This window comes from Rhinolophus sinicus, chromosome 14, assembly GCF_057876585.1.
Source record: "Rhinolophus sinicus isolate RSI-liver-muscle chromosome 14, RSI-T2T, whole genome shotgun sequence".
In the NCBI taxonomy this organism is placed as follows: Eukaryota; Metazoa; Chordata; class Mammalia; order Chiroptera; family Rhinolophidae; genus Rhinolophus; species Rhinolophus sinicus.
The window spans coordinates 38130567-38152877 of NC_142514.1; the positions used below are offsets into that span (position 1 = coordinate 38130567).

Genomic DNA, 22311 nt, shown 5'->3' on the forward strand with positions numbered 1-22311 from the left:
TGGGAAGGGATGCCACAGATGGTTGCACAGCCTGTACACCGCACAAGGGTCCCAACTGAGGAGAGGAGTCAGCCAGGCTCTAGCCTCAGATTCTAAGCCTGCAGAAGACACCTGCAGGTTGATACCACCTTTTATCACCTTTTACTCCCACGGGTCTTATCCTTGTTAAGATAAGTGGGCCAATGAATCAAATGGGGACCCTAGGTCAGAGTTAGTTATTGCTCCAGGGACCTTACTGAGGGTCTGAGTGTAGTTACTGAGGACAGTGACTCCCAAATGCCTTCACCAAGGAACCCCAATTAGAGAGACACAGCAAGAATTACAAATTTTTGACATTCCCTATTTTATCTGAAAAAAATTGGTTTGATTCTGCATCCCCCTCTTTAATCTGGCTGTGTTTATTTGAATTTTAATAGAAATTGACATCATTTTCTCAGAAATCAATTCATCAAGTATCAAGTTGGTGCCCTGGGAGGACTCTGGCCCCGGGGGCCATACCCAGAACTGCACTGATGCAGTGCCCACTCTGATTGGTCAAAGCTCATCCTGGGCCAGCTGTTACACTTTGAATAGCAATCTGGTCTCAGTGGATCCAGACCCAATGCTCTTTATCACCTCATGAGGACCATCTGAGAACACATCACACTTTTTTCACGGATGGGGTAAAGAAGGGACCTTTACCTTCTCAGGCGGTTGGGGTTCCAAGGCTAGCCCACCCCAGGCTGGTCCCTCTGGCCCAGGCCTGCTATTCAGGAAACTTTTATAAGGAATTGAGCAGAGCTATGACAGGGATTGCAAGCTCAGTGTCTTACATGGCGTGATAAGGAGCAAAATAAGTGAAACTGCAGGGTTACCATAGGGAGTAGTGGGGACTGCGGAAAAGTGGAGAGAATGTGCCTCTTAAGGCCTTTACATTGAAACTGTTAAAAAAAAAAAAAAAAAAAAAGAAAGAAAGAAAAGAAAAGAATGAAACACTGTGCCTTTGCGACCAAACAGTTTGCAAACCCTGTCCTGGAGTTAAAGCAGCAGACACACTATGGATGGATTTTATTAGGTGAAATTCTACTCTTACAATAAATGTATGTTAGCAAGTTACTATTCATCAAAAATATGCTATATGTCAAACTTTTTCCACACCAGTTTAACCACCTCAACAACTGTCTGTAGGGGAGATAATGTGATCCCATTTTAAGACAAAGAAACTAAGTTTTAAGAACTTCAATGATTTGTCGCAAGTCACACAGTGGGCAGCTAATCAGGCCTCCTAAGGGATACCAAGAGAAAGTCCATTTAAAGCCATGCCCAGCAAACGGTCTAGGGCTCCAGATCAGGCTATGGCCTGTATGTCTGGCGAGGGGCCCCTGGTTCAGGCTTCACTGCAGGATGGGGCTCGGAATGGGTTCCTGAGGGACACTGCCTCTCAGGCCCAGTTCTTACCCCTCCCTGTCTCAGGGACCTCTGCTCACACGGCATGTACCGCCCATATATCCATCCACTGCCTCCCTCAGCCACAGACCTCTCCCCAGCTTGGTCAGAAAAGCACCAGAGGGGATTTCTGTGGATGGAGCTGGCTCAGTGCTGCGCATGGCTTGCTCCACTCACCACTCTCGCCAGCACCGCTTCACCTGCCATCTTGAACCAATTTGGGAGCCTGACAGCTCAGAAGGCCTAGAATCCTGATAAATCCCGCTCCTTCTCCCTCAGCCATGCTGACCTCATGCTTCTCACATCCTCACTGCCCATCGTGTTCCCCTGGGTCTGCTAAAGGAGGCCTGCCAGAGAAGCTTCTGAGGTTTTCCTCTGAGGAGAGCTGGCCGTCCTGATGAAGGACAAACTCACAGGCACTTTGTACAGTTTGACAATGCAAATTCAATGTCACCCTCACCAGCTCCTCCCTCACCCTCACTCTTCTGTCGGAGACTCTTCTATCCTAACAGGACTTGAACCTGTTCCCCTGCTTTCCCTGCCCTAGTCTGGGTCCCTGCCTGTACCACCCCAGAGGATGAACACGTGGGGGGTGTCGGAGTGTGTGAACTAGGCATGTTGAGCATGCAAAGAGATGCTCGATGGAAATGAGGGAATCACTACATGCAAGGGGCAGCGGGAGTGGGAACGCCATGGGGCCGGCCCAGCCTCTCCCCAAAACGCACCACTTCAGGCTGTAAATCAGCGTCATCAATCATCAGCCATGAGCGCTTAACCTCTGGCCCTAACATCTGTTCCCAACTGTGCCTCAGGCATCTGCTGAGCGGCCTGCAGCAGGCCTGGCGGCCGAAGCCCAGAGGATCCAGGACTCCGTCCCTCCCTGCTATGCTGCAAGCTGCTCGAGGACAGGGACCGGGATGGGGCCTGACATACAGTAGGTGCCCAGTTCGGTGCAGCAGAGCCTTCGCAGCAGGGGAGACGGCAGACTATGTGGGTAAGGGCACTGCCTGCAGCCAGACGGTCTGGATTCAGATCCAGCCTCTGCCATTTACAGGCTGTGGAACCTCAGCAAAAAGTGACTTGACCTCTTAAGGCCTCAGTTTCCTCATCTGGTAAACAAAGAGCACACTAGCATGTACTTTATGAGGATTATGTTAATACACACACGTACAGTCCCTAGAACTGCTGTTGTACATACTCTCAAAATGTTGGCCATCGTATTGTTGTGAGATGGATGAGTAAATACTCTTCTCATTCACCATGAGCAACAATAATAACGATAAAATTATTGGTCACATTAGGTTTATATAAGTGATCACACCCACAGTCATACTTGTGGTCACAGCAGGTCTAGGCGGGGAGGCAGGGGACTGAGGCTCAAAGCAGGGAAGACACCCTTCACTCACTGTCAGAGCAGGACTGGGCAGGCACGCTATGATCCCAATGCTGCCTCGTCCATGCTGCTGCCTCAGTGACTCTCATCTGTAGCATGGGTTCAGTGGGATTGAATAAGATGACGTTTGTAGAGCGACTGGCCAAGTGCTCAAGAGATGGTTCTTACTGGCTCCGGCCCCTCCGCCTGGGACAAGCCTTAGGATGGTATCTGGGAGAAAAGGCTTATAAACTGGACCTGCTGCAGATTTCTCCTGATGACCTCTGGTCAATCCTTCTCCTGAGTCCTCCCAGGCTGAAAACTGATGGGCTGCAGGAACTATGCCCCAGGGCAGCCATTGCTAATTAGTCACAGCCCTCTTTCCTGTTGAGTCTCAGAATCTTTCTCAACACAGAGCTCTAAGCAGTAGGGAGCTGGCAGTTGAGATGCAAACCTTCATCCCTAGGGGTGGTCATCCCTATGGTACCTTCTTGCCCTGCTAATTTAGCAACTCTGATCCCGTGAGAAGCAGCCTGTGGCTGGAGGGAGGAGGGCAGGTCCCTCTTCCATGGACCAATCCTTCTGGGGTATCCTTGCCCTTACAGGCCTGTCTGAGCACATACCCCTGTGAAGGGCAATCCAGAAAAAGGACAAACACCTTCTCTTTCCAAGGCTGTTTTGGTAAGTGCTTTGACATAGTTTTAAATCTGCTGCTACTTCCATGTTGAGAGGAAAGAATACAAAATTGAAAAATAAAAAAATGTTTAAAATGGTTGGAGTAATTCAAGAAATGCCAGAGGGTGGGAAGACCTTTCTGCTCTGATGCTGTGGTTTCTTCTGTGGGAGGAGAGGGCAGAGCACAACTTTGTCAGCTGGAATCCACAAGCCACACTGTCCTGATCTGGGCTAGATTCCTAAGCCACACAACCAAGAACTCCTACTGGGGCCCGAGACTTGCCCCATTGCTCGTGGCTGCAGAGAGGGACAGACAGGCTGCCTCAGCTGGACCAGAGCCTCTGAGTGTCCAGCTGGATGGGCCTGCAGGGACCCAAAGGTTTGGGGGCCCCATCTCTGGGCCCCAGAGTTTATTGAGGGGCTGGAAGTGATCATCGCCAAGTTGCCCACCCTCTCAGAGCCCCTCGAGTCAAGGGGTCGTGGTTTGCAGTACGTGGGACTTCAACTTGAGTCCTAGGCCTGAACCTTAAGGCAGGTCCTGAAGGCAGCAAAGTTGCTGCCTTAGTGAAGAGGAGGGGGGAGGAGACTGGCAAGGTGTGTACAGTGGCTCAGAGGCCAGAGGGAGCAGAAGGTGTTCAGGGAACTGTGTCCAGTGTGCCAAGGGTGGGCCAGGAGGATTCCAGGCGCAGCTCGGCCCTGCGCGGCCTCGGAGGCCAGGATGAGAGGAGCCTGGGCTTCCTCCCATGGGCAACGGGGAACCACAGGAAAGTTTGAAGGACTATATGCCCACTTAGATACGCTGCAGAGGCAATTAAGCCCAGAGGAGTGGGTGTCCCTCAGCAAGTCGTGCCTATATGGCTCCGAGTGGCCCACAGAGCATTCCTGTCTTCTTGCAGGGCTGGGTGGCAGCAAAAGGACGCTCCAGGCTACGTGCCTGGCCCTGCCTCCCCACGTGCATACCTGGGAGCAGCTCCTGACCCAGGGTGCGGCCACCCTTCCCTTCACTGGCAGCCAGCTGTGTGGACGCGTGGAGCTGCTGTAGGGCCAGACATTCGGTCAGGACATCAGTCTCAGCATCAGGGCCTGCGTGCAGCTGGAGGGCAAGTACAGGGAGAGAGGGTATCAGCAAGAGACCACCTGCCCATCAGTAACGCTCAGCTTAGGGGACAAGGCAGGAAGGACAGTGGCCCCAGGGTAAGACTCTTTATCTCACTGAGGCTCAGTTTCCTCATCTGTAAAATGGAGCTAATTGTGTACATTGTGAAGGTTGTTAGTTCAGGTCTGAAAAGCAAATACTAAGACGAGATTAAACATGTAAGAATGTTAATAGGGGATGTGCCTGCGTGAGAGAGCTGGGCAAGCTGGGAGAGCCATCAGACCGAGGTACGAGTCTGACCACCAGGAAAGGAGGGAGGGAAAGGATGTGGGTGGGAGCTTCCTGGACTGGGAGTCTAGGGAGCCAGGGGGTCCTCAGGGAGTCAGAGTCTCCTGGAAGTAAGTCGGGGGAGGGGCGGGATCCTGTGTCTCCTGGGAAGGGGTCTTGTCTCAGCACCCCCGCAGGGCCTGCCACATTTAGTCACTGGCTGGGAGCAGCCCGCAGGAGGCACAGCCTCAGCACGACGCCGAGGTGGGTGTCAGTGCAGCAGCCGGGGCCTCCCGCAGGTGGCTGGAGGTCTGCGAGGCATGTCCTCATGGCTGCCACGGAGGAGGACTGGTGCGGAGGAAGTAAAATACAGCAGGTACGCAGTCTCTTCCCTCCTTCTCACCCATCCCACCACCTTTTTTCCTTCCTGGCATAAGGTCCAGGGGAAATAGTCCAGGGCTAGGGACAGAAGACTTGGGTTCCAATCCCACTCCATCTCCTCTTACTCTGTGTCTGACATCGGGCAAATAACCTCTCTGGCTCTTTCTCTCCTGCCTGTAGCAACAATAATCACCTCACCCCAGGCAGCTCCGGGGCGTAATGAGATGATGGGTACGAGCATACTTGTTAAATGTGCTGCGCAAAGGGCTGGCTGACTCTGGCTGGCCGAGTCTCACAAGGTCACATGACAGTGGGCACACTGATCAATATACGGACCTGAGATCATTGGCTAAGAGCAAGCTTGGGCTGGCACACCTTTGGCCAATAACCTTCAGTTAGTCCCAGAGACAGACTGGAGACCAACACCTTAGAACATCTTTGCTTCTCCAGATGGGGACAGATCGGGACAGGGAGGGGCTGGTTGGTGCCTTAGGGACATCAGGAGATGAGAGGGCATGCACCTGGATGGGAAAAACTGCTTTTCCCAGGGAAATCCCAAAGCCTCACTTCTGGAGCCCTGAAGATTGACTTGTTCAAATCCTCATTTTATCTGGGACAAAACCAACCCAGAGAAGGTGAGAGCCTTGTCTCATGTCACACAGCAGCTGAGAGCCAGCCCCAAGGGTTTTTCCACCCTCCAAGGCCAGAAGGGCCAGCACCCAGGCTTGGGGAGGGCATGCCCAACCTCTCCATGGGCCCTCAGCTCCTTGACCCAGCAGCTGTTTTCCATGTAAATTAAGTTTCTGGCAAAAGAGGGCCAAAGCATGCCTTGCAGACCACAATGTCGATTGGATTAGGAGCAGCGGGAGAGGAGAATTAAGGAAGAAAAGCATTTCTAATTCTCTCTGAAACGCAGCAGGGCTGCCAAGGAGCTGTCATAATACAAGGGTCGCTTTACCCAGAAAGATACATCATCCCCGATGGCTCTTAATGGATGCTTATTGTTGGGAAGTTTGCAGATCTGCGGCCCCAGGTCCCTGGGGCCCAGTGCAAGCCAAGCATGGGGCCTGGGAAAACCAGGGCAGGATTCTGGTCCTCGGGCACCAGTCCGCTGGGGACAAAAGCCTCCTTGGCACAAAGCCTAGGCCGTTCCCTATCCTGCTCAGGCCCCTCAACCTGAGCATGGTGGGGAGAACTCAAGCCCTGGAGACAGATGGGTCTGGGATGGGACCCTGGCTCTGTCACTCCCATATGGCACAACTCTGGGCAGATTTGTGAACTCTCTGAGCCTCAGTTTCCACATCTCTAAAATGGGGAAAATAATTAGTGCCCACTTCCTAGGGTTCTAGTGAGGATGACATGAGATACAGTCTGAAACATAAGGCTTGGCCCTCCCTTCTCAGGGTGAATATGGATGTGGTGTTTTCACTGGTGAGTTCATGGTCCAGGCTTTAACTATGTCCCTTTTCTGCTCTCCTGCTTCCAGTGGCTCCCAGTGCCTGCAGGATGAAGACCAAAGTTTCGAGCCTGGCTGCCCTCCCCATCATCTTTCCCACTGAGGCCTGCTTGCTCCAACCCCCCCATCTCTGCAAACCTCTATCCCATGGACTAAAGCGGTCTGCTTTTCTAAACTCTAGGCCTTTCTCTGCTTTATTCACGCCCGTATCCACAGCTTGGAACACTGCTCGGGAAACAATAAGGTGCTCCACAAAGCTTGCTAGCAACTGAATGGGCTCCTTCCCCTCTGTCTTCCTCCATCATGCTGACGGCCCCGGATTGGGCCCTGGTGTTTCTCTTCACCCCCATGCCCTCCTTGGCACCCAAGTACCCCCACTCCCATGGCCCCAGTGGTCCTCTGGAGATGTGGACTAAACCCAGCTTGGTATGCTCTGCCCCAAGTTGTACCGTTGTACCCCAATAAGACCTAGCCGGACAATCAGCTCTAATGTGTCTTTTGGAGCAAAAATTAATATAAGACCTAGTCTTATTTTACTATAATATAAGACTGGGTCTGGGAATATAATATAATATAATATAATATAATATAATATAATATAATATAATATAATATAATATAATATAATAAATACTGAGTCTTATATAAGACCCAGTCTTATTTTACTATAAGACCAGGTATAATATAATATAAGACTGGGTCTTATATTAATTTTTGCTCCAAAAGACGCATTAGTGCTGCTTGTCCGACTAGGTCTTATTTTCGGGGAAACACGGTAGTCCCAACCCTCCCACTGTGCTGGGCCCCTCAGTGACTCACACCTTATTCCAAACAGAACCCGCTGCTCTCTCCTGCAAACCTGCTTCTTTCTTAGATTATCTGTCCTGGTGAAGGGGACCACCATCCATCCTGCCCCCCGAAATCTGGCCCTGGTGCTCCTCTGCCGCTTTCCTGCCCAGCCCAGTCCCTCTCCTTCCCCTCCTGCTCTGCCCCCGTCAGCCCCCACCATCTCTCCCGCTCCCCAGCAGTGGCCTCCCTGCCTCGGACTTCCCTCCAAGCACCCTCAACCCATTCTCTAAGCGGCCCCCAAGCGGTCTTTCAAGGTGACACCCCTTCCCTCCTTAAGGGCCTCGATGGCACCCACTGACCGCAGGACGGCCTCAACTCCCTGGCAGGGCTTCGGGGCTGTCCCGTCCCGTCCCTCCTTGCCTCGCTGCTCAGCCTCGACAAGGCAGGCTGCCCACTGTCCTCGCACAGTGTTTCAAGCTTCAGTCATTCCCGGGGGTGCACTCTTCTTCCTGTCTTCACCTGCCCAACACTTCCCCTTCTTCAAGACTTAATGACAAAACACACCACCTCCTGTCCTGAACTTTTACTTTGGGCCAAGTACTGCTCTAAACCCTTAACATGTATTTACTCATTTCATCCTCATGACAACCCTTTAAAGCAAGTCCTTGATTGTCTCCACTGGACAGTTGAGGAGCACGAAGAATGAAGGTGGTAAGAAACGTGCCCAAGGCCACAGGGAACCTGTGGTGAGCCTGGCGGGCAGGCTCCAGAGCGCACCCCACTGTGCTCTACTGCTTCTTCCACGACTCTTCTGTGTCCGGCCTGATGGGCTAAGGCCCTTCTCCGTGCCCTGGACTAGTCTCTGCATGCCTCCTTGCAGTGTTTATTATTTTGTACTGAATTCGCTCTTTACGTCTGCCTCTTACCCACCAGGTCTCCACTGGAGGTGCGGACCATGGTTTTCCATTTTTTCATCTCCAATGCTTAACAGTACCTGACATCAAATGTTTACTAAACGAGCCAAGGTGAGTGGGCAGATGGATGAGAGAGGAGCTGGACGGTCTGTCGAGCTGGCAGGGGGTGAGGAAGTACACTCAGGGGATGAGTAGGAGACAGATGGTGGACGATGGACAGTGGTGTCCTCAGGTATGTGGAGGGGCGAATGCACTCAAGCAGTGTGGCTTGGTGCTGGACAGGCGGCTGGGAGGCCAGGAGCGGGGCTGTCTTACCTTCTTACGCACCTGCTGCTCTTTGGCCGAATGGGCCTTCACGTGCTTGCGGAGCGAGCTGGGGTCCGTGTAGCGCTTGGAGCAGCCGGGGATCTGACAGGCGTATGGCTTCTGTAACACCAGAGGGCAGAGGCTGTGTGAGTGAGGGGCCACCTGCCAGGCCCAAGGTCCTGCTGTGTGACCTGCAGTGGGGAGGATGACTGGGCCAGGGGCAGGCTGTAGGCTCACTGCTGACCCTCCTGCCATGTCCCCAGCCAGGAGGGGTCTCTCAGCCAGTCCTGCCCACGGGTGCAGGGAAGGTGCCTGGCCTGGGAGCAAAGGGGGGATTTGTGTCTCCATTCTGCCCTCACTCAGGGGTCTCAGGTAAGTCGCCTCCCCTCTCTGAATCTCACTTTTCTCCTCTGCAAAATGGGGCCAACTGAGGATCCTTCCAGCTCTGACACTGGCTCTGAGAAAAGAATACCCTTTGTAGCCCAGAGCTGCAGAGAAGCAGCAAGTGGACAAAGAGTGAAATGAAGTGGCTGGAGAGGAGGAGAGGGAACAGAGAGGGACAGCACGGTGCCAGGAGGGCACGGACATGGGGTCAGGCTGGGGTAGAGCAGGGCCCCAGGCTGGGAGTGGCTGACGAAACCTGGCAGTGGTGCCACAGTCCCCAGACTGCTCTCTGGTCCTTGGCCCGACAATCACGGGAGGTCAGAAGGGAACTGAGTCTCAGACACTGGCCTGGGGAGGCTGAGGGTCTGTGCCTTTTGTGTCCCTTTCCCTTGGGGCTCCCGTCGCTCATCTAGAACAAATCCATGCTCACAGCCTCCCCTGGTTTCTGCCCAGGCCCCACCCTGCTCTTTGCGCCTCCCATCTCCCCTCACGCTCACAGCCAGGGGGCCTTTCTCACACAGCTCGCCATGCTGTACCTTCTAAACACTCCCTGGCTCCCTGGGGCTTTGGATACAGCCCATCTCTGGCCACCAAAAGCCCTTTGCGACTTGGGCCCTCCTTACGTCTCCCGCTCCTCCTGCCCCTGCCTCCAGCCCTCGTCACCTCCTCTTAAAGCCCTCCTTGAATCTTCTTCCCACCTCTACCTCCTGAGCGTCCCATCGGCAGCATTGTCTACCTGTGCTGCTGGGTTTGTCCACTGTCCTTCTCCACCAGGTGGTGAGTCTTCCTCAGGGGACAGTCCCTTGATCCCTGTCAGGTCTCAGGGATGGGCCCAAGGCAGGGGCTCCGTGGCTATAACTGGATTCTGAGCTCTCCCACGGGGGATACCCCTACGCCCTACTTGGGGACTCCAGCTGCTACTGGGGCTTAAAATCCCAAAGGCTTCCCTTTTGGAACACACCTCGTGGTTCCTATTTCTCTAGGCCCATTGGCCTCCAGTAACTGCAGGGGACAGGAGAATGTTTGGAGGAGGTGACACCTCTTGGATTAAGTACCAAGGATCTCTGTGTTCCTGTCAGACACACCCACATGGAACCGCCCCCCAAACCTCAAGGTAACTCTGCCCTGTGGACCGAGGCGAGGTTAGGTGACCTCAGACTCAAGGACCCATGCGGAGAGGCAAGCAGAAAGAGAAGACTGTACCTTGGTCCTGCCACGGAGAGTTGCCAGGTTAAAGAAATGGAGGAGAGCAAAAAGAGAGAGACAGCAGTGAGAAGCTTGCCTCGCTGTAAGGAAGGTGTGGGGGTGGGAGGTGGACAGTACGCCTCAGACCCGCCCCCACCCAACCACACACAGACACAGACATACATGCACACACAGACACACAGACACATGGCCCCTTTCCTATCGGCCTGACCCCACCCCAACATATGCACACACACATACCCTCTCTCATGGGCCTGACCCATCCCAACTCTCTCTCTCACTCTCACCCTCAGTCTCCGGTTCTGCCCTGCCCCGCCCCAGGCTCTGTCCCTTGGGGACACTGATACAAATCCACACGCTTTTGTAGAAAAGCAGAGTTCCTTGTGTGCAGGTGCACTTGTCTGGAAGGAGGGCACAAGGCCCATCTCCATGTTTGTTTTCTCAGGGCTTGACATGCGCAGAAAAGTCCTCCAGCCCAGCGCCCCTGTGAGCCCTCAGGAAACCCTGTGGCTGTCCCAAGCAGCAGCCAAGTCACAGGCCTGGAGTCACAGCACAGGCTCCATAGCCTGGGTGTGAGGATGGAGCACCGCGGCTCCCAGAGCCCTCCAGGTCGGTGCTCGCGTACCGAGTGCGCCCCCCTATGTGCAGGCACCTGCCATCTGTGATGCCCTTTCCGTCTCACACTCACCCTTATGAGAAGCCTCCCCCTTTGCAGATGAGGAAATTGAGGCTGATGCTTTGCCCAAGATCCCAAGTGAATAAGAGTGTGCCCACGACACTCTACTAGGGCACCTCCTCTAGTCAGCAGCGGATTGTCCAGGGCAAAGAAGGGATTACCACCTCCATGTTGCCATTAGGGAAAACGAGGCCAGAGCGGGCAGTGGCTTAGTCAGGGAGTCTGAGGCAGTCAGGACTGGAGCCCTGCACCCAGTGCCTGGGACATGGCAGGCTTTGGTCAGCATTCTGTCAGCACACAGGAAAGGAGGGACTCGTATTTCCTGTGGAGATGGTGTGTCAGGTTATATATCTGTCATCTCAGTTGATTGCCATCTCTCTCTTGTGAGGTAGGTATTTGAGGAAACTGAGGCCCAGAGAGGCTAGCAGTCATTCCTTGGACTTCTGGGACCAGGTGGAAGGCCAGGACTGAGATCCAGGCTGGTCCTCTCCAGTCTGTTCCACCACTTTCCTGCCCATGGACAGAGTCCCGTGTTCTCTGGTACCAGACGGGAGCTGGAGACATGACGGGGTCCCCTCTGGAAAACAAGATCCAGCCTGCATGGGGCTGAGCGGCTGGGCCTCGGAGCCTCGGGGGCTGGGACAGCAACCCAGCCACTCAGAGCTGCCTGTGATGTTTACGTGGGGCTGCGTGCAAGCAGGGGTTGGGCCTGGCAGCTGCATCTCCCAGGCTTCACCAGGACCTTTTGGGGTGATGCAGGCCTGACACAACCCTGCGGGCTCATTCTGGGCTTGAGCTGACCTAGGCCTCGGAGCGCTGTTCACCCACCAAGTGGGGTCCAGAGGCCTATTGGTCTGGGGCTGGGTCCAGGAAATGCAGTCAGGAGGGAGGGAGGAGGGGGTAAGTCAGGGTGGGTGACCCTGAGAGGCCTGGAGGGACAGTGCCCAGGCCTGGGGGGAGGAGGTACAGACAGGCCTGGTGCTGTTGGTGCTGCCGTGTGGCCTCTGGGAGACCTAAGCAGGGTGCTGGGGCACAGTCTGTGCCTCTCAGGGCCTGGGCTGGGACCCAGGGTTGGGTGTGTGAGAAGGTAATGAAGGCAAGCATTTGACCCAGGGTTTGCATCCCAGCTTTGCCACTTACTAGCTGGGCGACAGACAGTGACGTCATTTCTCCTAGTCTCAGGTTCTTTATTTGCAAAATGGGGATAATGGCCCCGACCTTGTGGTTGTCACCAGGATTAAACGGGGGAAGTATGTGTAATATGGAGGTGGGGAAGATGTCTAGAACCTTCTGCCCAGGGCCTGGCCTGAACCCAATCCATGACTTCCTTATTTTCTGCCATCCCCCCATCTTTTTCGGGTCTTGTTTTTCCCAGCTATAAAAGAAGGAGTTCGGACCAGAGGGCCTCCAGCTCGGACCTCTGTTGTTTTGAGGCCTCCAGGTTACCCTGGGGGGGGGGGTGTTGATCCCCCTTTTGGGCCTCTGTTTCCTCATTTGTATATCTGCGTACTAGACGGGCTGGGCTGGACAGCCACTCAGGTATCCTAGCCCCTACCAGCAGAGTTCCCCAAACATTTACATGAAGAGAGGAGACACAGGTAGGCCAGGGTCCCAGACTGGCCTCTGGCTGAAGACCTGTTTCCTGGTGCACAGGTGGGCTGGGGTCCTCCCAGGCCACATGCACCCCCTCACATGGGCCCTGTGAGACTGGGGTGAGGCACAGCTCTGAGTCAGCTCTGCTACCTTCTAGCTGAGCAGGCACTGAACCTCCCAGAGCCCTGCTTTCCTCATCTGTCAAATGGTTAGTGACCCCCTGACTGACAGGGTCAGTAGGAAATCCTGGGAGACCATGACTTAGGAAGTGCTCTGTTAACTGCTGAGGTGTGTATTCACAGAGGTAATGCTTGCACTGACCCTGGAAAAGCCACTGGTTGTCTCACTGTCTTGGAGGTGACATACAGGCACCTGGGGCCAGGTCACTATTCCAGGAGCCTGGAGTCTTAGGACCTGCTCCCCTCAACTCCTCACCCACCGGGCTCAAGGGGTGAAAAATGGCCTTGAAGAGCCTCTGGTCTGTCTCTATGGAGAAGGGAAAGGAGGGGCAGGGAGAGACTGCTCTGGGGGTGGCTGACCACTCAGGGCTGGGGAGAGGACTCGGGATGGTGAGCTCACCCTCTCCATGGGGATATGCAAGGCCACGGTGCCTTGCTAGGCTACAGCAGTGGTGCCCAACGAGGGGACACTTTACTCCCTCCTCCCCAGGACATCTGGGAATAATGTCCAGAGGAATTTTTGGTTGTCACAACTGGGAGATGGGAAATCACTGTCTAGTGGATAGAGGCCAGGGATGCCACTAAATATCCTATAATGACAGGACTTCTCTCTCCTCTCAAACAGTCATCCTTACCAAATGTCAACAGGGCTCAAGGATGAAGGCAGGGTTTCTGCATGGACCCCGGCTCCCGTCCTGCATTTGCCATGTGGGGGGGAGTGCACGTCCTGCCCCCTCCCGCCCTCGCCTCCCCCGTCAGGCCTACCGTGTCGAGGTGGGTGCGCTGGTGCTTGGCGCGGTCACTGGAGTTGCTGAAGGCTTTCTGACAGCCTGGGTGCTGGCACAGGTATGGCTTCTCGCCCGTGTGGCTCCGCAGGTGTATCTTGAGGTTCTCCAGCCGTGAGAAGGCCTTGCTGCAGCCTTCAAACTGTGGGAGAGGCTGGTGAGGGGTGCTCTGCAGCCCCTGTGGGCCTCCCACCCAGCCTGGAAATGGCCCCAGCATCCTCTTCCCTTCCCCCTCCCCAGCACCGTGTCCTGCTCGAGGTGTCCAGGTGCCCTGGCTCAGCAGCTCCCCATGACGTACTCAGAGCCCATGCTCTCTCTGGGAAGCCCTGATAAGTACAGAAACAACTGCACCCCTGACTTAGAAGTGGCCACTAGGGCTGGAGAAGAGAATGGTCTTTCCATCTGTGTATCTGGAAGGATCCCCTCTCCAATGGCATCTGGAAACAATGGCTGCTCTGACAGCAGCACAGCCCTGAATGGACAGATGGCAGGCACGTGTCGTAGTGCAGAGAGCCCTGGTTTTGACAGCCCTCGGCCTCCCTGTGCTTTATTTCCTTGCCTACAAATTTGAGACTGTGTGGCCACCACTCGGGGCTGAAATGAGGGCCCCAAGGGGTAGGACACTGACTGTCAAAGGGCCTGCCCATCTGCAGCACAGCTTCAGCTGACTGCTGTCAGCACAATGACCACATGTGTAAACTTGGGGTCTTTGATGAATCATTTGGCCGTTTAAGCCATCCAAGGCCCACCACATACCAGGCCCTGTGCTGGGCAGTGGGCATGCAGTGGGTGTAGCACAAACACGTGATGCCTCTGGGGGGAGGTGGGGGTGGGGGTGGCAAATGCAGCGCCCTCCTCCTGTGGCCCCAGGTCAACCTGATCCCAGCAACCTCTGCCCAGCTCCAACCTCTCTCCCTGGAATCCTCTAATTTCTAACCCTCCCTCCCTATTCTCCACACCGCTGCCCAGAGGCAGGCTCTGACGTAGTAACGGGACCCTGCTGCTCTCTGCTTAAAGCCCTGTGGGCCTGGCATCGAACCCGCCGGACTCCCACCACTTACTCTCTGTCTCTAATAACCATCCATCCAATCCCCGCCCCCCCGTGACCCCCCAGCCTTCGAAGTCCAGCTTAAATGCTACCTGGTGGAGGAAGAGATAGCCGCCTGGTGTGACTGGCTGCTCCTTCCTGCTTCTCCCCACCCACTGTCTGGCCCGTCCTCCCGTGGTGTGTGCAGCGGTAAGGGGGATTCAACACTGACCCACACCTCTCTGTCCGTCCAGAACTGCTGCTGGGTGTTTAACCACAGAACAACCCATCAAGTGTGTGGCCTCAACGTCCCCACCTCAGAGACGGAGGCTTCCCGTGGTGATTGCAGGAAAAGACAGGATGCAGGCCACGTCTGATGGCAAAGCCCAAGTGGCTCTGCTACCAGCTGCCTTCCTGGGGCAGGTGGGGGTGGGGTGACCCTTGAGGAGGATGAGAGCAGAGGACGCCAGTTCCCTCTCCTGAGCCATCGGTTTCATCCCCCAGGCCAGGGTTGAACTGCCAACCAGATCAGGCCCCTCGTGACCCCATGCCTCTGAGCCAGACCAGCAGCGTCTCCCAGGGCCCGCAGTCCCACCAAGGCCCCTCTCCACCCTTTCTCTGGGCTTATCTGCAGGTGGAGGAAGGAGCTGACAGCGCCCGCCTGTGTCCACATTTGGAAGACATAACCTCCGTGTTTTCTGAGCGGGGCACTGGGTTCCTTTTTGCCCTACCTCCCAACTTTAAAGGTATCTTCTCCATTAATAGTTTACGGGTGGGAGCCTGGAGGGAACTGCAGGTGGATTCAGACCCAGGCGCCCACCTGGCTTATTTTCTCACTGACAGGTCAGTGTCCCCATCCAGGGCAGTTTAGCACATTTGGTCATTTTTGGTGTGGGTTGTTCAGTTGGACTGACCAGCTCCAGCCCTATGCTGGGTGAGGCCAAGTCAGAGAGACAACCTGACCCGGGTCCTACCCCCAGGAGCGCAGAGCCCAGGAGGAGGCACACACATACATCGTCAGGAAAAAACACAGCAGCCAGAAAGGGCCGAGGGGTAACACGAGGCCACAGCAGCACAGAGGCGGCACCTAACCCGCCTGGGAAAGGTGAGGCATCATAGGTGGGGGCTGTAGCAGCTCGGAGAGACATGCAGTCAGGCACGTACCACGGAGACATTCGCTTCACTCAGTCCCTGGCCCAGCTGAGCCCTGAGCAATGACCAGGACACCACAGAAGAGTGGGGCGATGGACACTGAAGGCCAAGGGAGGCAGGCCCAGGGGCACCAAAGTGCGGGGCGGGCACAGAGTCCCTGTGGAGGCCCCTCTGGGGCTGAGTGGGGGGTACACACTGGGGGTATGGGGTGGGCTCTAGTAGGTGAGGAACCTAAAAGGAGATCAGAGGCCAGAGAGTGGGGGCTCAAATGGCAGGCTGAGGAGTCTGGACTCCACCCTGGGGACAGTGGCGACCACAGAAGGGCCGTAAGAAGAGAGGGCACGGGGCCAGATATGCACGTGGAGAAGACCCCCCCACCACTTGGGCTGCTGATAACATCTAGGGCTGGTGAGAAGGCAGGTGTTGCGTCACAGCTGAGGGTCACCGAGGCCAGATCCAGGGCAAAGGCAGCAGGACAGGGTGGAGACCAGGCCAGACGTGCCCGCCAGACATGAGCACAGGGCCCAGAGACAACGACCGGTCCGGGACAAGCTCCCTCCCCACCTCTCCCTTGAAGGTCTAGCTGCGGGTCCAAAGCAAGCTGCCCACAGCTGGGTTTTAGACACTGTTCTGCTTCCTACTTCCAGATGTGCCTTTTCCATGCATCCAAACCAGAAGGAAATCCTTTCTGGGGAGTAAACAGACCACAAGCCACACCCCTTGCTCTTCTGCGATGGCCTTATGCCAAGTCCACCCCAAAGTGAGCTGGAGAGGGGCCGCCTCTCGGCACCCAGGTGGTCCCGGAGTTCCTCTCTGGCCCGAGCTGCAAGGGCAGACATCTGAAGCAGAGCCACGATAACTCCTCAGGTGCTGCGTGATTTTCCTGCGCGTGGGAGGGTCCACCGGCCTCTGGAGAATCATCTCTTCTACTACATCATTTCCCCACGAGGGTCTGTACGCCTGTCTGGCCACCCTTCTGTCTCAGTACAGCTTCTCCCACCCTCCATGCCGCTGTTCAGGCCACGCCCCTTCTGGGGCACCTTCCCTTCCAGCTCGCTGACAATTAATGCATATATTTTTCAAGAGCTCAGGATCTGCTGCTTGGTTCACTCTCTTCCAATATGGCCCCAAACCCTCTCCCTACTGCACACACCCCAGGTGTCACGCTGTAGCCGCAGGGAGCAGTGAGTGACCCATTGAAGGCAGTAGGAACTTCCGTGCGCCCAAGCCTTTGCTGGAGCTGTCCCCTCAGCCTGGTCTGCCCTCCTTCCTTCGCTCATTTAGCAGACATCTACTCACCGTGCTCAAGCACCACCTCCTCTGAGAAGCCTTCCCCAACCTCCCCAGCCCTCCTCGGCGAGTGGATTAGGTTTCCACTGAACACTCACCGCCTTCCCTCTATGCCTCCAGTTTGAGGGCAGGGCTGGCATCGCATTCAAGGGCAAAGGGTGGGTTAGACATGTGATCCAATGGGGGTAAGAATGGGGGTTTCTGGGCCGGGGGCTGCATTGCCCCTGTGAGAGCACTTCTTCCCCGCACTGTTCATCAAGGTACCACAGACCTGGGCATGTGCCCTGTGCCCATGCCACACCCAGCCTTGTCCTGCCCCTGCCCCCAGAACTCCCCAAAGCTGAGTTGCAGGCTGGCCAGGGTGGCATCGTTTCAGGTAGAATCAGAGGTAGCAGCAATGGAGAAGGGGTGCTGCCCGTTAGGACTGGGCTGGGATGAGGAGCCCACAGTAGCTCTGGCAGAGCAGCGCCCCCTTCCGGGCCGCACCCCAGACATGCGGGCCCTTGCGGATGTGTGGGCTCTGTTTGCAGCTGCCTCCAGGGTCTCCTCCATCCTTCCTGTCAACAACCACACCGATGGCCTAACAGAGGCAGAGAAAGGAGGACAGAAACACTCACGGGGTCAGCATCTACGTGTGCTCGCTGCGGGAGCGTGAGGGGGACCAGCACAGCGGCTGCTGCAGGGCTCTGGTGGGGGACAAGCCGGGCTGCTCCACTTATGAATGAGCTAAGGCGAGGCCTTCAACTCTTTGAACCTCGGTTTCCTCATCTACAAAACGGGGTGAGTTCTACCAACCACAGAGGGTGGTTGTGAGGATTAAGTGAAATAATGCGCAGTAAGTGTTTATACTGGCACCCAATGTCGTCACTGGAACTGTCATTTAAGGCTGCAGAGCAGGTAAGTAGTGGAGTGGCATTCTGCCTGGGTGGCAACTCCTGGTCCTTCTGCCCCTCGGCAGAGTTGGAAGGGGTGCGTGCGTGTGTGTGTGTGTGTGTGTGTGTGTGTGTGTGTGTAAGACATGTCTCACTGAGCATGGCAGGCTCCCTCGTCCCATGTCCTGTTTCCACCTCTCACTCCTTAACCCCTCACCTCACTCCCTACCCTCTTCTCCAGCCTGATATCTAGACATTACTTCTCACCACACCCTGGGCTCTCAAGCCTTGGCTCAGGTGTATCTGGGTGTCAGCCGAGGGATGGGGCCTGAAGCAGGCTGGGGACAGCTCAGAGGGATATATATGCGCCTCAGTAGCTCCTGCAATGGGGAGTTAGCCCAGGCTGTCCTGGCTCCGTCTCTGACCAGCAGGCACCTGGGCAGGTCTGCGCCCTCCCTGGGGAGCCAGGACCTGGCAGGGCTCACACAGTGGCAGAAGGGCCTGCTCTGGAATCCAACAGCTGGTGCTCCTGCTGTCTGATAGCTGGCAGCTTCACCAGACAGCCCCCAAGACCCCTCCGGCTCTAAGGCGTTAGGAGTCTAGTTCTGAACTGTACATACAAGGAGCTCCGCTCCGCTCAGGACCCTCCCGGGCTCATCGTGCCTTCTGACCCCCGGCCAGTGCCTCTAGCCTGGCATGCGAGACCCTCCGCTGTCTGGTATGCCGGAGCCCAGGTGAAGGGTCCCGACGTGGAAAGCAGGCAGCCCTGTGAGCTTGGTGAGTCGGTGCCATTCTCTATGCCTGTTTCCTGCGCTGTAAAGTGACGATGATGGTGACCACTCAGAGTGCCGTGAGGGTGGGGCAACGTGCACACCGCATGGCACTCAGTGAGGAGGACCTGCCGCGTCGATGCCACTGCTGTGATGTGCTGGGCGTGTTCCTGTCTTGCCCTGAGGGAGGATACCAGTGTGGGTCTGCTTTCACTCAGGCCCCTGGTTGATGTGCTCCCATTGATTGGTCTGGCCCTAGAGCCTTTGCCATGCCAAGCCCGTTCGGGTGCTAGAAGCAGCTCCCAATGAGAGCGAGGCAGCCTTTTGGGGGTGGGAATAGTTTGAAGGGGCCCCATCCATCAGCTGCATGGGGGCTAAGTGGGCAGCAGGGAGAGGTGCCCCACCACTGTTGTGTTGTGGGGGTACAGTTGCTGCCAGAAGGGAAATGTGGGTCTTGCTGAAGCAGAAATAGAGCTAACAGGTACATCCCTGGCTTTGGGCATCAGTTTCCCCGAGGGGGGTGGAGGATGGGCCCCTCAGGCAATGCCACTGTGACCCAAGAGTGTAATGATGCTTCCATGGGGTCCGTACCCCAGGGGGTGGAGCCTTTCTGACATTCTTCTCCTACCTCCAAGTCCCCCCCCCCCCAATCCCCTGAGTTCTAGGGAATATGTTGCCCTGGGCAGAACCCTTCCTCCCTGCTCTCAGGGTCCAGGTATACAACCCCGAGGGGCAGACCCCCTGGGATGCCCCCCACCAGTTGTGAGGGTTGGGTATCTGTCTGTAGGGGACAGAGAAATGCCGTCTCTTAAACATCTTACATGCCTGCCTTCTTCTCTTCTCACCTGCCCACTGTCCTGACCCACCACCTGGCATTTCTCTGGTGCCTGTACCAGCCCCTTCCCTGTCTTCTGCCTGGCCCCTCCCCTCCCATCCCAACTCATTTCCATATGGCATCCAGAATCCAGACCAAACACTTAAGGCTATGGGTCTGTCCAAGATGCTCTCGGGCTGGTGTGACTTGGCCCCTGATGATGGCTTGGTAGTGTCTGTCTCCCCCAACTCCCACACTGCTGTGTTTCAGCATCAGAGAGATCTGGGTGCAAATCCTGCCTCCACACTTCCCAAGTGGATGACCTTGGGCAAGTTCATCTCACTTGTTGGAGCCCAGATTCCTTATCTGTAAAATGCGCACACCTGGGCACAGGTAGAGGGGCGTTCTCTGCGCACGGGGTACATGCAGCATACCGTGGCCCAGAGCCCTAATGCCATCTGTGTCCACCCAGCGAATTATCTGAGCACCTCTTATTCAGGCTGAATCTGAAATGCACCGGCTCCAATAACCAAACACACAACAGACTTATCTGGCTAGGAGTGAAGGCTCACGTGCCATGGATAACAGAGAGTGTGGCTACAGTGCGTAGGGGGTACACAGACAGGGGAGAAGTAACAGAAGGGACACCTATCAGTCTAGAAAAAAACTGTAAGAATGGATGTCAGGTTTTTATTATTTACCTTAAAATGCATAAACATTAAAATATATCCTAAGATGAAATAGGGGTGAATTCAGAGTGATGGAAGTAACTGGGCGACATCCTCCTAACACCTATCAGGGGCCGGCAACTGTGTGTGTTACCTTTAATCGTGACAACACGCCCTGCTGGTGAGGCTCTTTCCCAGTCCTACTCTGCAGATGAGGAAACTGAGGCTCAAAAAGGGGATATCAGTGGCTCCATAGCCAGCAATTAGCAGAGCTGGGATCTGATCTCAAGTCTGACTAATGTGCAAGGCTGTCTACATGTGTCCCTAACCACTCTGGCCAACTACCTTAGGGACCCCTATATGAAGCACCAAAAACATGTCTGGCACTCAGGAGCTATTACTTGGGCTCACTCAGCGCTTTCCAACTGGGCCCTTATCCTGGGTTCCCTCCCCAGGCAAAGACCAGGACCATCAGATGCAGAGTTGATGCCAGGAAAGGCGGACACGCTCCTTCTTCCCGGCCCCTCAAGACAGGCAATGCCACCACACAGTAAGGAAAATCAAGGCGGCACAGCGGAGAAGAAAGAGCCCCGCTGATGCATAGAGCACAGAGGCTTGAAAGGCCCAGTTCCCACATGTGGGGTGTGTTACCAAAGAAGATTAAAATAATGGGGAAAATACCCCGGGAACCGTGAAGCCCTAGACCATCTGGAGTTTTATAGTAACAGGCAGGGGAAAATCAGAACCTAATTGAAAAAAGTCCACTGCAATCCATTACCGCTGTGTGCAGCTCACAGAACCAAGGGCAGGAGATGAAAGAGAGAGGAGAACTATCTCGGAGCTGGGGAACGGGCACCCTCCTCCCCTCTAGGCCAAGCCTGAGGACCCTTCAAGCTCGGGCTACGGGAGGGAGAGGGCACTGGGTCAGATGGCAGAATCTGCAACGCTGGGCTCACCACACTCAGGTAGCTGCCCTCTCTGTGCCTTCCCCCCATGGGTCGAAGGGCTAAGCGAGATCATTCAGGGAAGCACAAGCATGGTGCCAGCTGGTGCCTCTGGCCCCCAGGGAAGGGTTGAGGGCACTGTGTCACACGTGAGGTGTGGGACACTGGGCTACAAGCTGAAGGCCATGAGGTCACTCGGGGGTTTGTGCTGGGGTCCCACTGACAGCCACAAACTTGGGCAAGTCACCTCCCATCACTGTCCTCATTTTTCTTGTCTCTAAAATGGGGCCACTACAAATGGCTGTTAGAAGTAAATAAAAGGACATGCTCAGTGTAGGACCTGGCACACAGTGGGTACCTAACGAATGTCAAGTTTCCTCCCTGCAGCTGACATGGCCCAAAGAGGAGGGAGGCCCCGGTTTCTCATGCTCTGGCTAAGGATCTCGGCACAAAGGGTACGGAGGGGGTTTGGGGGAGCAGGGCATGGGCGGGAAGGGGAGGAAATGTCTCCACTTTTGGCATTTGCCAGTGACTTGCTTCTAAACAAACACATTTCTGGTTTAAGGGTAAAATATATTGGGTTACAGCAGTCTGGCAGGCCGTTCGGGGATCAGCTTCTCGTTTTTGTACAAACTTTTAACTTACTTTGCAACAATGATTTGGAGGGAGAACTGTGTGGTGCCAGATCCTTCTCTAAGATGTCAAATGATTCTATGCTTGGCCAGCTTGAAAGGCCATCCAGCTGGGAGCTGAGGTCCACTCCCCAACCCCACACCCTGGGGGGGCACTCTGGCCCTGAGGTCACTGTCCAATGGGTCCCGATGGGGTTTCCACGGGGTGGCACGGGGAGAGGATGTCTCCTTAGAGCCTGTGCTTGCCCAGTCCTGGTGGGGGGGAGGTCAAGGCAGGAAGGGGAGGAACAAATGTGGAGAGGGTTCTGGGAGGTGAGGCTGGAGGGCACCGGCCTGGACTCTGCTCTGCGAAGCCCCTGAGGGTCCGGTCCAGCTTCGGGTACACAGCGCTGTCTGAATAAATGAACGAACAGGCAGATGTGTGCAGGAGGGAGACTGACTGTTAACAGCAGCTATCACATTTTATGTACCCGGGACTGGGCCCAACTCTCCCTAAACACATCTCCTCCGTCCCATTAGGCCAGCACAACCGCCGCCCCCCCCCGCCCCTGCCATTGTTACAGAGGCAGAAACTGAGGCCCCCAGAGATGATGTGTGAGTCCCAGAGCTCATGAGGGTGGAGCCTGAATGTGACTCCA

At 55.5% G+C, this 22311-nt stretch overlaps 1 protein-coding gene across 4 annotated transcripts in view; it reads right to left on the minus strand.

The window, feature by feature from the left end:
* GLIS1 (GLIS family zinc finger 1) overlaps positions 1 to 22311 on the minus strand; it is a 212879-nt gene that overhangs the window by 9284 nt on the left and 181284 nt on the right. For 3 of the 4 annotated variants that reach the window (XR_016018632.1, XM_019742763.3, XM_019742764.3), the window contains exons 5-7: positions 13485 to 13646; positions 8691 to 8801; positions 4433 to 4565 (exon numbers count right to left, since the gene is read on the minus strand). Coding sequence is in view for 3 of the 4 variants with exons in the window: in XM_019742763.3 (XP_019598322.3) it covers positions 4433 to 4565; positions 8691 to 8801; positions 13485 to 13646 (406 nt within the window). In the remaining variant the exon portion in view is untranslated. The remainder of the gene's footprint in view (positions 1 to 4432; positions 4566 to 8690; positions 8802 to 13484; positions 13647 to 22311) is intronic. The other variant, XM_019742765.3, reaches the window with a different exon arrangement.